General features: G+C 38.5%; 1 protein-coding gene across 1 annotated transcript in view; it reads left to right on the forward strand.

Annotated features, from left to right (window-relative positions):
• Positions 1-6,525: 6,525 nt before the first annotated feature.
• STIL (STIL centriolar assembly protein) overlaps positions 6,526-14,671 on the forward strand; it is a 72,700-nt gene continuing 64,554 nt past the window's right edge. The window contains exons 1-4 of the mRNA XM_080802751.1: positions 6,526-6,560; positions 10,185-10,292; positions 13,028-13,140; positions 13,463-13,650. Coding sequence (XP_080658877.1) covers positions 6,550-6,560; positions 10,185-10,292; positions 13,028-13,140; positions 13,463-13,650 — 420 coding nt within the window. The 5' untranslated portion in view covers positions 6,526-6,549. The remainder of the gene's footprint in view (positions 6,561-10,184; positions 10,293-13,027; positions 13,141-13,462; positions 13,651-14,671) is intronic.

The raw sequence follows: 14,671 nt of genomic DNA on the forward strand, positions 1-14,671 counted from the left end.
ATGAGGAAAATCAATCTTAGAGAAATAAATGGCAGAGTTGAGGCCAGCTCCCCAAAGCCAGTGCTTGTTACATTATAACATAATTCAAAAAGTGTTTTCAATATCTAGGGAACTAGGCCCTTTAGACACCTCTCAGCTGTTCTAAATATGAGGCTGAGTCATTCCAATCCTAAAATGAAGTCAGTAATTACCTTTCTGTTCATTTAATTCAAATATATCTGATTTATGCATATCATTAAGTGTCTATTCTGCTTAGGAATCCAGTGGTAATAAGATGTTTAATTGGAGACTTATTGGCGTCTGTCTTGTTAGGCATCTGTCTTCAGCTCATGACATGATCCTGGGGTCCTAGGAACGAGCTCCTCCTGGGCTTCCTGCTTGTTGGGGAGCCTGTCTCTCCCTCTCCCACTCCTGCTTGTGTTCCATGTCTCGCTGTATCTCTCTCTATCAAATAAAAAAAAAACTTTAACAAAAAAAAATTGAAGTCTTATCCATATTTGAGTTCTTATTAAGCAAAAAGAAGGCATCTTATTTTATTGTTGTTGCTTAAAAAGTTAGGGTATGTTTCGACTCTCCTCCTGCCCCTTCCTTTTTTTTTAAGTAGACTTTATTTTTTAGAACAGTTCTAGATTTATAGAAAAATTAAGAACTTAGTACAGAGTTCTCATATACCCCCCACAGAGTTTCCCCTTATTATTAACATCTTATATTTAGTATGGTACATTTGTTACAATTAGTTAACCAATATTGGTACATTATTATTAATTAAAGTCCATAGTTTATTTAGGTTTTCTTAGTTTGTTGTTTTTGTTTTTGTTTTTTTATTTTGAGAGAGAGAGAGAGAGCACATGCGCATGAGGTTGGGGAGGAGGGGAAGTGGGAGAAGGTGAGAGAGAATCTTAAGCAAGCTCCACTGTCACAAGGCTTGATCTCATGACCCTGAGATCATGACCTGAGCTGAAATCAATAGTTGGACCTTTAACTGACTGAGCCACCAAGGCGGCCCTAGATTTTCTTAGTTTTTAACCTAGTGTCATTTTTCTGTTCCATTATTTCGTCCATAATGCTACATTACATTTAGTTGTCATCTCTCTTTAGGCTCCTCCTGGCTAGTTTCTCAGACTTGCCTTGTTTCTGATAACCTTGGCTATTTTTTGAGTATAGGTCAGGTATTTTATAGGAATCCCACTATAAGAATTTGTCCAGTGTTTTTCTCAGGATAAGACTGGGTCTTTAGTTTACTGAAAGGAAGATCACAAAGGTAAAGTGCCATTTTTAACACAGCATGTCCAATGTACATACTATCAACATCACTTATGACTGTTTAATGGTGGCCTTGATCACCTGGCTGAAGTAGCTTTGGTCAAGTTTCTCCAGTGTATAGTTACTCTTTCCTCCCTTCCTTTCCATGCTGTACACTATTGCTAACCCAACAGGAATAGGGAGTTATATGTTATGTTCATCCTTTCCTTTTTGTCTAATATCATCTTACATTTTTCTTTCAGATTTCTTAAAGTAGTTCTAAAGAAAACTGTAAATCATGAGGGTCCCACCCAAAGTCCCTTTCTTTTATATCCTAAATTCAATCTCTAATCAAATCATGTTTACTTTACCTTCCAAGTCTATCTAGAATCCAACCACCTCTCACCACCTCCATTGCTACCACTCTGGTTTAAGCCACCATCAGTGTCTAGGTCATTACAATAGCTTACAGTAGCTTTCTAACTGGTCTCCTTTCTTCTCCTTTCCCCTACAGTTTATTCTCAAAGTAGCAACCACAATAATCCTTCTAAAACCTAAAGTCAGATCATGTCAGCCCCCTGTTTAAAATATTCCTGTGGTTGGGGCACCTGGCTGGATTAGTTGATAGAGCGCGTGACTCTTAATCTCAGGGGTTTTAGTGCAAGCCCCACATTGGGCAGGGAGCCTACTTAAAAAAAAATAATAAATTAAAAAATAAAATAAAATATTCTGATGGCTTCCTATCTAACTCAAAAGTGCAGCCAAATCCTTATCATGGCCTCTAAGGCCCTGTGTGGTCTACCAACAACATTTCCCTCTTCAACCCTTAATATTCTTCTCCTCACTCACTCTGCTAAGGACATACTGGCTTCCTTGGTCTTCCTTGAAGATGCCAGGGAGCTCCCTCCCCAGAGCCTTTGCACCTAATGCAACTCATGACATCCATTGACGTGTGCCACTTGGATCTTTCTCCAGAAAGATCATGCCAGTCAGCTGCAAAGCATACACTTGGCTAACAGTCTCTTGCTGTTGCCTTCAGGATCTACCTTAGCTTGGTGCTTGCTTTTTCTGAGAAGCCCCAGGCAATGACTAAGCACAGCAGAGATTCTACCCATTTCTACCTGATGTGGGACTCTTCTAATGGGCAATCGTTGTTCCAGAGCCCCCTATTGGGTTGGCCAACACTTTGTCAGGCACGCATCACTGTCTGAGGCTCTTTGTACTCTCACACCAGAGCTGAGGAACTCACCATCATTTCTCTCAAAAATGTGTGCTTTACATTCTAATAATTTTTTCAGGAAAGCAGAGAATAACATTCTATAGGACATATATCTCTTGGCTAGTTTTTTGTTTTTTTAAAGATTTATTTATTTGCAAGAGAAATAGAGAGAAAGCACTTGTGCACCACTGGAGCAGGGGAAGAGGCAGAGGGAGAAGAGAATCTCAAGTAGACTCCCTGCTGAGTGCGGACCCCCCCCCCCCCCCCGGGATGATTTTAGGACCCCAGATAATTACCTGAGCTGAAATCTGGAGTCAATTGCTCAACCAACTGAACCACCCAGGCGCCCTTCTCATGGCTAGTTTGATACATTTTTCAGGATAGTGTTTTAGGGACGCCTGGGTGGCTTGGTCCATTAAACGTCTGCCTTTGGCCAAGGTCTTGATCCCAAGCGCCCTGGGATCCAGTCTCCCAGTGGGGCTTCTTGTTCAGTGCGGAGCCTGCTTCTTCTTTGCCTGCTGCTGCGCTCGCGCGTTCTGACAAATAAATAATTTTTTTAAAAATTTTTTTATTTTAATAAACATATAATGTATTTTTATCCCCAGGGGTACAGGTCTGTGAATCGCCAGGTTTACACATTTCACAGCACTCATCATAGCACATACCCTCCCCAATGTCCATTTCCCCACCACCCTCTCCCGTCCTCCCTCCCCCCAGCAACCCTCAGTCTGTTTTTTGAGATTGAGTCTTTTATGGTTTGTCTCCCTCCCAATCCCATCTTTTCATTTTTTCCCGTCCCCCCTCCCCCCAGCATCCCTCAGTCTGTTTTTTGAGATTGAGTCTTTTTAAATAAATCTTTTTAAAAAAGTGTTTTAACTCCCTCAAAAGAGTGGACGCTTATTCAGAACAATACAACCTGTAGATGCATCTCACACTTTGACACTCGCGTATTGCTCAGGAAACTAACATAAGTGAAATATAGTGGAAAGGTAAGTGGCATTTCAAATCATCACTCTGCACTAGTGTGATTTCTAACATTTCCTCCCTTGTTGAACAGGGATAATAATACCCACTTTGGCTGTTGGAGGACAATCATATAAAATAATGGAGAAGGCTTAATTACCAACATTAGTTGTAGAAACTAAGAATAAATGATTTATAAATTTAAATCACGTTCTTTTTTACTCAACGGTAAAGAACTAAAACTTTTTTTTGTTATTGAGAGGAGAGGAGTCTTCTTCGTTAAGAAACTAGAAGGAATCGAACTTCCCTCCCTTTTGTCCATTTAAGTAAAAAGTTTTGTCCGCTTCTAATCTCCCGGCGACAACGTGGGCAGCAAGCACTTCCGACTTCCTATGCCACTCCCGCATCCACCAGATTGGGCTTGTCATTGCGCGTGCGCAAGGTCCACCCCACCCCGGAACTTAACCGTTGACCAAAATGTAGTGTTTAAATCCTCCGGTATCTGATCCCGGAGAACGGGTGGCGCACTCTTTTCTCCAATGAGGCTTGGGATTGGCCAAGCGCCGGATTGGTGCGGAGAGCTGATTGGCTGGTGTAGCAGCACGTCGCGGCGACCGTGCGTGTTGCTTCTGGCACCGCCCCTGCCCCTGACGGGTCGGATTTCTGACCAGTCAGTAGGCGCGGCGCGGGCTTCGGTTTCGCGAGCCTGTGTTTGCCGCCTCGGTTCCCGCGACCCCAACGTCCCGGAGGCGGGGCGGAGGCGGCGGAGGCGCTCCTTGGAGCCGACCGCTGTTCCGGCCCAACAAACAGACCCGGCTGGGCGGAGGTAGAGGTGAGTGGGGCTTTGTGTCCTGAATTCTCTCGAAGAGCGGCAGCGAAGTAGGAGGAGGACGGTGGGAACTTTCAGGGCGCTTTGGTGGATTCAGCCCTCCTGGAGCTTGGGGCCGATGACGTGAAGGGAAACTAGTAGGAGAAATCAGTCAAGCGGACCACGAATTCCCTAGGAATGGTTTGTCGTTAGAAATGTGAAAGAGGTTTGCCGTCGATAACGTGCCATTTAAAGGTGAAAGTTTGACGTCTGAAGTGTGCTTGTTCCTGCATTCCTCACTTTCAACTCGTGTGGCTACATAGTGAAGGGGTCAGTTAATGTTTGAAGTCCGTGGTCTCCTGGGAATAGTGTGTCAACAATACAGTGTGAAAATGCTATGTGTGAACTCAGGCAGTGGTCACATCACTATAGTGTCCAGGAGATGGTTTTACAGAGCAAGGGACATTCGATTGGGGTTGTGAAGGATGATGATTTACCAGGGCATTCCAAGTCAGGGGAACAGGCTGTGCAAAGATGCTCAAACTCGGGGAACTGTAAGTAGTTCAATTTGGTTGGACTGTGGAATAAAGGGGAGTGATAAGGTGGACTAGACTGTGAAGGTGCTTTCTTCTGTATATAAAGAAGAGCCATCAGCGCCTTTTTTTTTTTAAATTTTAGGATTTTATTTATTGGATAGAGACACAGAGAGACAGGGAAAACACGCAGGGGAGTGAGAGAGGGGGAAGTGGGCGCCCTGCTGAGCAGGCAGCCCGATTTTGGGGCTCCATCCCAGGACCCTGAGACCACGACCTGAGCTGAAGGCAGACGCCTAACGACTGAGCCACCCAGGCACCCCGAGCCATCAGCTTTTTCAGCAGGGAAAATAATGTAGTCAGATATGCACAAATACCCTTCTAGGAGCACTCTGGGGACTTTTCAGTAAATCTGGTGAGAATTGATGAAGTCAGGGAGTAAGGTCCTAGAGATGTTAAGACAGAATATATATCGGGAAACAGGGAGAAAGGGGAGGTAAGGATAACTTGAGGGTTTCCATTTTGATAAAGGGCGATGCCATTATCTGAGGAGGGTATGTTTTGCTAGGTATAGGTGTTATGTGGTTTTAGTTTCACTGGGTTTAATTGCTTGCGTGATGCTGTCAGAATAAACTCATGTATTGTTTTAAAATGAGAAATAGATCAACATCATCTTTTTACCCTAATACATAAAGGAAGAAGAGACAAATATGGAGCTTTAAGACTCTTTCATTTATTGAAGTAAAATGGCATTTTATATACTTCCTAGAGTTACAGTTATTGATCTGAATACTATTATGCGTGACAACCAAATGACATAGAAGGCTTTCAAGATTAAAGCCTTCATTCCATAGATGATGCATGAAGTCCAGATATCTCCAAGAGAGACTTTTTAGTCAACCTTACAAGAGCACTTTAAATAAGATTTTCTTCTAGTCAATAATTTCAGCCTCTGGCTTTATCTGAAAAATCTCTTCTGCACCTGCATTAATAACTCTTTCCTCCCTTATCTTGCTTCAGACAATTCCTTCTTGCTATAATTGAAATAGAATGTACAGGGCCTAAAGAACGCTAAGATCTAATAAAAGAGTAAAGGAAATACTGAACTGTAAAGAAAAGACTATGAGCTCTGTATTTTCCTTTGATAATATTTAGATGGAGCTATCCAGTGGGCAGTTTAAAATACAGGTTTGAAACTGAGAAGAAAGGTGGAAACTGAGTTTGCTATGTACAGATGAGTGTGGAAGCAATGGGAACAGATGAGAAGTACCCAGAGAGGGCATGTGAGACCAAAAAAGGACCACTGATTCTGTAGGGAAACAAGTCTGTTTTAGGGATGCAGTATTTGTTTTCCATCTCCAGAAGATTTAAGGTTTGTTAACTTCATTACAGATTCAATAAATATCTAGTTCATTGTTCCTATGTACTGTTCTGCAGTTTTCTGAATATTATGAGGCTTTTGGCCAAAATTTCATATATTAAAAACTTCCTGCTGCCCAGATTAATATTAACATTAGTTTATAGGCAGAATGACTATAAAGTATGAAAATGATCAGAATCCACAACCATTTTCTTTTACTAATCTATAGATGAAGGTACTTCATACAAGTAACCTAATTTTTTCTGTACTGTTGATATGTGGTTAAATCATGTTTTTTTGTTTTTTTTTTTTTAATCATTCATTAGTAACATTCTCTTTATTTTTTAGGATTCTGAGCATTTGAAATCGAATACATAATTCACCAACTGTCCTGGAGCCTACATCTTCTCTTGCAGGGCCCCAGATGAATACCAGGTATAGAAGCATTTTTACAAAATGTTTTTTTCACTGCTTCTCATAACTTGGAAAGATAGGTTGGAATAGAAACAAAACAAAACAAAACTTTCAAATCAGGAAAATCTGGATCCACATCCCATCTGTACCACTTGGTAGGTGGGTAAACTTGATCAGGTTAATTAACTTCTATAAGCCTCAGTTTCCTCATTTGTAAATGGGGGATAGTAATCTCTATGTAACAGAAATTATTGTGAAGGATTAAATAAGAGTACTAAGGTAAAGGGTCTGGCACACAGTAAGCACTTGGTAAATATTAGTTTTATTCCCACCTTCCCTTTTCTGATTTCACAGAGCATCTTTATTGATGGGAAATAGAACCCGAGCTCTTGAGGCTAAAAATCATATACATATTTATTTACATCCTAGACAAATGAGAAAGTAGTTGGGTTCCTTCCCTTGTCTAAACCCTAATCCTTGATGGAAGATTTCACACTGGATATACCAAGTTTCTTTAAATGTCCCTAAGCCTTTTCCCACTCATGTAGAATGGGAAGGAGGAGCTTGCCACCTGTCCCCTAATTTTCTCAGTCTGTCAATACTGTAGGGATAAGGCAGATTGGCTTGTGTTATTTAGCTGTTTGGATCATTTATCGTTCTTTTTTTTTTTTTTTTTTAATCATTTTTCGTTTTTTTTTTCCCTTGAGAAAGGGACAATTATTGGTGACATGTGAATTTTTTTCTTCTAAACTATAATTATATCCATGAGTTACCTTCATTCTCTGTACTTTTCTTTTGTACCAGATGTTTTTGATGAAGACAATGGGAAACATGACCCAAAGAGGCTATCATATTCCTTTTGCTTAATTTTGGCCCTTATGTTTTATCCTATTACTACTTCTTATTCTTTGAAAATTTGTCAACTTCTGTTCTTTGAAGGAACTTGTTGCACTTGCAACAAGTCAATACATTATCTTTTCTATTTTATTTTTGGGTCAAATTCATTCCTTACATTCTAGGTAAGATAATATACTCATGTAATTTAAATTGATTATTCCTGATATATTCAACTTAGTTTTTTTACTTATTTAATGATTTTTGGTTTTCTTTCTTTCCTTTTTTTTTTTTAAAGTGAGAGTGAGAGAGAGAGAAAGCACAAGCAGGAGAGAGGGAGAGGGAGAAACAGACTCCCCACTGAGCAGGGAGCCTGACCTGGGGCTCGATCCCAGGACCCCAGGATCATGACCTAAGCATGAGGCAGACCGTTAACTGACCGTTAAGCCACCCAAGTGCCCCGACCTCTGGTTTTCAGTAATCTCTGGGCTGAGAGCAACAGTTCTGAATTACTTAGGGGTTGCAGACCTCTTTGAATATCTGATAGCATGAATCCCCTTTTATATGATAAAACACTTATATACATACATGTAAAATTTTGTGCCACATTTCAAGATGTTTCTGTTTCCCCTGCCTCTAAAGTCTACTGTGTATCTTAGATTAAGAAAATGACTAATAGCAACATTTATTGTTTATATGCCAGGTGCTGTGCTAAGCACATTATGTGCATTATTCTTATTTAATCCTTATAACAAACCTATGAGGTTTAGGTACTATTATTATCTTCATCCCCCTGCCTTTTTTTTTAAATGAGGAAACTGGCATAGAGAGATTAACCAATCCAAAGTTATATGGTTGGTAAGTGATATGGGGCAGGATTTAAACCTGATGTGACTTCTACTTTAAACCCTTTACATATATGGACTCATTTAATATTCAGTGTAACTGCCTGGAGATACAGATACAAGTATTACCTGTTTAACAGATGAGGAAACTGAGGCACAGAGATGTTAAATAATGTGAGAAAGGTCACAGAGCTAGCAGATTTTGAAGCGAGTTTTCAGACCTAAGCAACTGATTTCCAGACATTTTGCTTTACCCACCACATTATGCTGCCTCTCACCAACTGATAAGTGATAAACATATTAAATAAAGAAACAGATAAACTGACAGTTTGTTCCTACTAGCTTTGTGACCTTGAACAGATTTCTCAATCTCAGACTATGTCCTCATTTCAAAAAAGGGAGATTAAAGATCCTTCTTATAGATATTATGAGCTCAAATTAGACATGGATTTGAAAGCACACAGCTAGGAATAGTGGTGGAGCCAGAAATAGAACCCAAGTTTTAAATCTCTATACCATTCAGCTTCTGGAAGTATAAGTTTTGAAATCAGCCACACTTAGATTCAGAGCCCACCTTTGCTACTTTAATTATTGTATAAAGTTAGGAAAGTTACTGTTTGCTATCTATAAAATGGATAATAAAGTGGTTCTGGAGCAGTTTTAGTGAGAAATATTGTGTATGTAAAGTGCCTGCTGGGATGCCTGGTACATAGTAGGTGACCAGTAAACAGTCTAGTTTTATAGTTGAGAAGCTTCGTTAGATGATACAAGAAAGGAAGATTTAGAGTGAGATATTCTTAAAACATGATATGATAAATAATCTTTCAGTTCAGCTTTTGAATAGTCTTCTACCATGCAAATGTATTGGTGTAGTTAACTCTCTGTCAGAGCTTTCTTGCTTTAATTACATGGGACTTTGGCTGATATCTTTTCCTCAGTCCTTTATCTCCATTGTTATGGTTTTCTCATGTTACTCACTTATGTAAAATAAAAACTTTATGATTGTGTTCTGTATGACTTAACATTGAAACCTTGCTTTACACTGTATCTAGGATGTTTGCTTAAGGAATTACTTATTATGCTGTCCTTTTGATGCTTTGGTAACAATTAAACTGAAGTGATAGGACCCAAGATACCAAGTTTAGAAACACTGAAAAATTAAGACTATATTAAGTTTTTGTGCTTTTCATAATTTTATTGGATATTATCTAGGAATTAGTTCAGAAGGATAGAATTTTAAATTTAAATTTAAATGTAATTTCATGGTTTATACTTTTTCTCTGTTACTTAATGAAGATATTATAGGATTGATTCTTATCTATTTATTTATTTATTTATGTATTCATTCATTCATTTATTTATTGTCTTTTTATTTTAAGTAGGCTCCATGCCCAATGTGGGGCTTGAATTCACAACTCTGAGATCAGGGGTCACATGCTTGACCAACTGAGCCAGCCAGGTGCCCTTTCCCATTCTTTTTAAGAAATGCGTGTATGTAAATTTATGTAATCATAGAAAAAAAAAAAGGACAGGAAAAAGCTATACCTAAATTTTGAGGACTTATTTTCTTTTTTTTTAGATTATTTATTTATTTGACAGAGATCACAAGTAGGCCGAGAGGCAGGCAGAGAGAGGAAGGGAAGCAGGCTCCCTGCTGAGTAGAGAGCCTGATTGGGGGGGGGGCTCGATCCCAGGACCCTGGGATCATGACCTGAGCCGAAGGCAGAGGCTTTAACCTAACACTGATCCACCTAGGCGCCCCGAGTGCTTATTTTCTTGATAGTAAAGTTACAAAGATTTCTCTTTTCTTTTCTTTCTTTTTACTTCTTAAAAATATTTTTAAGTTTTTAAAAAATTAACATAAGTAGTTTGAAAAGCTCCATCATTTAATGTTAAACTGCTTCTTATAAAATTTCTGCTAAGTTTGCTTTTCATTGTGTTTTGATTTAAACATTCTTTTTTTAAGGTTTCCTTCAAGCAGGATGGTACCTTTCTACTTTCCTCCATCAAAATATGCACTTTGGAACCCAATCCCAATTGGAGATTTCCTCTACTTACACCTCAATTACTACAGGTATAAGATGTTTCTCTTTTCAAATCAAACCAGTAGAAACAGGAATCAAAAGGATGTGTAAGGCAAAGTTGATTACTATAACTAATTCCTTTTTTTTTTAAACTTTTCCATTCAGAAACTCCCCTCAGACTATCTCTTTTACTGCTTCTTAAATCTATTTCTTGTGCTTTTGAGAAGTAATCTTAATTTCACAGTTAAAATGTTCTGCAAGTCTAAATTTCTAAGTATTATAGGAATTCAAGAGACAAAATATAATAAAAACTGGAAGGGGTTTTGGTTTTTTTTAGTTTTTTTTTTTAATATTTTATTTATTTGACAGAGATCACAAGTAGGCAGAGAAGCAGGCAGAGAGAGAGGAGGAAGCAGGCTCCCTGTCAAGCAGAGAGCCCGATGTGGGGCTCGATCCCAGGACCCTGGGATCATGACCTGAGCTGAAGGCAGAGGCTTTAACCCACTGAGCCACCCAGGCACCACCAAAACTGGAAGGGTTTTTGATCGTGCTTTAGCATGCTGTCTTTGTAAAACATTGAGAAGACTGAACTTACTTTAAGTGGATAGATCATGTTAGAAGGAATATAAATCATGGTTAGGGCAGGATCTTGAAAGAAAAACATAAAAACTTAAGCTTAAAGAAATAGAAAGTAGAGATCCACTATGATTTTGTGTATAAGGGAGTTATTTGTTGAAAGCAGAATTCTAAGAAGGATGGGTCATAATGGGGAAACCTGGAGTTAGCTTAGCTGTGAGATGGTTTTCTGTAATCTAAGCAACATCGATTTATGCCCTAGTGGTTTGTTTTAAGGTGCTGTAACTGGAGTCAGAATGCCTGGAGGGTCAAATCCTGATTCTACCACTTATTATTTTTGCAACCTCAGTAAAGTAGGCAGGAATCAGTTTCTTTATTTAGAAAATGGAATAATGATACCTGTTTCGTAGCACTCTTGTAGGGATTAAATGAGACAGGCTCTGTAAAGCAGCAGTTGGCATGGTGCCTGGAACATAGGAAGCATTCAATAAATGGTTGCTATTATCAGGGTTTAGAGCAATGTAGCAGTATTAAGATCAAAAGGAAAGAATGAAACAAGGCTTTTTGAAGAAATAGCTTATAGTATTTGATGATGGATTCAGTGGAACTAAAGGAGAGATACAAGTCAAAATGTATTGAAGTTCTAAACCAGTTGGCAGAGAGGGATAGTATCACTGATAAAAAAATAAAAAACAGAAAACCAGTCTTGTGGGGGTGCGTGGGTGGCTCATTGGTTAAGCATCTTTGGCTCTGGTCATGGTTTCAGGGTCTTGGGATGGAACCACACACATCAGGCTTTCTGCCCAGCAGGGAGTCTCCTCCCTTTCTCTGCTCACACTCTCTCTGTCTCTCTCAAATAAATAAATAAAATCTTTTTTTTTTTTTTTTTTTTTTAGGATTTTACATATTTATTTGACAGAGACGCAGTGACTGAGGGAACACAAGCAGGGGGAGTGGGAGAGGGAGAAGCAGGCTTCCCGCTGAGCAGGGAGCCCAATGTGGGTCTCAGTCCCAGATCCCTGGAATCATGACCTGAGCCTAAGGCAGACGCTTAACAAGTGAGCCACCCAAGGGCCCCAATAAATAAATCCTTTTTTTTTTTTTTTAAGATTTACTTACCTGAGAGAGAGAGAGAGTGAGAGAGCATGACAGGGGCGAGAGTCAGAGGGAGAAGCAGACTCCCCACTGAGCAGGGATCCTGATGAGGGAAATGATCCTGGGACTCCAGGATCATGACCTGAGCTGAAGGCAGTTGCTTAACCAACTGAGCCATCCAGGTGCCCCCAGTAAATAAAATCTTAAAAGAAAAACAAAACCAACAGTATTGTGGAAGTTTAATTAAATATTTCTTAGACTTGTTCATTCTTTTCTTGATGTCTCTTGACCTTTTACATTTTCTGTTGTTATCTTTCTGAGCTACAACATGGGTAAGTTTTTCTTCAACTCTACTAATTTTCTCTTTAGGTGTACTTAGCCGTCTAACCTGTATGTTTAGGTGTTTTACATGTGGAAGTATTCCATATATATCAAAGATTATTTATAATATATATGCAGAGTTTATAGGATAATAAAAATTCATGTACCTATCCCCTGTTCATTATATTGATTTTTTAATTGATTATATTTTTATTTCTGCAAGTTCTTTGTGGTTCTTTTTCAAATTTGCCTCATCTTTTTTGATAGTATCTAGTTCCTTGCTCATATATTGGAGTCCCTTTTATATATCTTTACACACTTTTTTTTCTTTTTTTAAAGATTTTATTTATTTATTTGACAGAGATCACAAGTAGGCAGAGAGTCAGGCAGAGAGAGGAAGGGAAGCAGGTTCCCCGCTGAGCAGAGAGCCCAATGCGAGGCTCGATCCCAAGACCCTGAGATCATGACCTGGGCCGAAGGCAGACGCTTTAACCCACTGAGCCACCCAGGTGCCCTACACATTTTAATCATAGTTTTATATATTCTACATTCAATAGTACTAGAATTTGAAGTCCATAGACCATATGTAAACAAACAGATGTGGTATTTCAACCAAATCTTATTTATAGAAACAGGAGGCTCCCATCTTTGACCCTAGGATTTCTCAACAGTGATTTTTCCTGTATGTGTTAAAAAATGTGTGTTAAAACATTTTAGGGAGCATTTCATGGCAGGCGGGTTTTTTAGGATATCAGACCTACCATATTCATAAAAGGCTTTTGTTATTTTTCAGAAATCCAAAGCTTGTAGTAACTGAAAAGACCATCCGACTTGCTTGTCGTCATGCTAAGCAGAATAAAAAAAACCTGCCATGCTTTTTACTTGGTTCTCTCATAGTAGATGAAGGTAATATACTTTAAAAAATATTTTTATAACTGTAATAGAATTTATGTTTCAAATTCAGCCAATTGTTGTAGTGTTCTTTGTACTAATTTTCTTTGCAATAGACCAAATTTATAAAGGGAAGTAAAACTTCACACTACCTATCACAGACTTCACAGGTCAGGTGGAAGAATATGTATGGGAGCCATTTTTTAAAATAAGAACTTAGTGTACTATTAGTATGAACAAAATGCTTTGTTATAATTGTAGGCTTACTTGGTTGATATCAAATTTTTATTGTCATGTCATGAATTTTATTTATAATAACTGCTGTTTTGTTCTTCAGATGAAGAAAGTGTGACACTGACAGTAGATCGTTTTGATCCTGGTAGGGAAGTACCTGAATGCTTAGAAAGAACCCCTACTGCTTCTCTTCCTGGGGACTTTGTGATTCCATGCAAAATTCATACTCATGGACTTTGTTCAAAAGAATTAATAGTTCATGATGCAGATGACTTCAGTTCAGCTTTTAAGGTGAGATATATTGATAACGTGATTATTCTTAATTGAACCCAGGTATCAAATTATGTGTATTATGTTGTATTTCAATAAACCCATATTTAACAAGTATTTGTAATAATTTCTGATTGAATGATTGTTGCTAAAATATGATTAAATGTGGTTTCTGAAGGCAAGAATTCTAGGGAGGTAATATGTATGGGTAGTATTTCAGAAGGGAAGGCAGTATGACCAAGATAACAAAATGCAAGATGTGCTCAGGGTAATATTAAGAGTATAGATTTTTGCTGCATTTGTGGACAATCAGACTGGACTATTAGTTTGGCCAGATTGTAGAGAGCCTTGTCTGCCAGGCTAAGGAATTTGAACTTTGTTATATGGGCTATGTAGAGTCATTGAAAGTTTCTGAAAAGAGGAAATACTATTAAATCAAGGATAGTTAATCTGATAGGGCAGCCTGACTGAAGTTGGAGAGAGTAGGTAGGCCAAGTCTGTAGTCAGATGTGTGTTCGAGAAGGTGTATTAGCCTGGAGTAGAGTGGTAGCAGAATATCGAGGAAGGACACAGTGGGCCTGAGCAACTATGCAGGAAGAACTGACTTGACAATTTGTGGAAATAAGAAAATAATTAAAAAAGAATGGACTTTAGATTTTCTTTTTTTTAAATTTTTATTAAACATATAATGTGTTTTTATCCCCAGGGGTACAGGTCTGTGACTCGCCAGGTTTACACATTTCACAGCACTCATCATAACACATGGACTTTAGATTTTCTTAGTTGAGTTGGAGTTAGTTTACATCTGGTTTTTTCGTGTGATAAATGTTTACTGGAAGTGACATTCTCTAATAATTTTAAATGCTGCTGGGACATCTAAGTTGGCAATATGTAATGGAACTTGATACAGTAAATCTTACTTCCTTTGACATAATTATTCATGTAACTTTTTGGTCACATGGAAAAAAATCAGAATTGAAATGTTACAAATCAGAAATTGTTTAATTTTGTTAGATCAAGATGTATATATGTTGTACCAGTA

The sequence above is a fragment of the Martes martes genome (genome assembly GCF_963455335.1).
Source record: "Martes martes genome assembly, chromosome: 4".
In the NCBI taxonomy this organism is placed as follows: Eukaryota; Metazoa; Chordata; class Mammalia; order Carnivora; family Mustelidae; genus Martes; species Martes martes.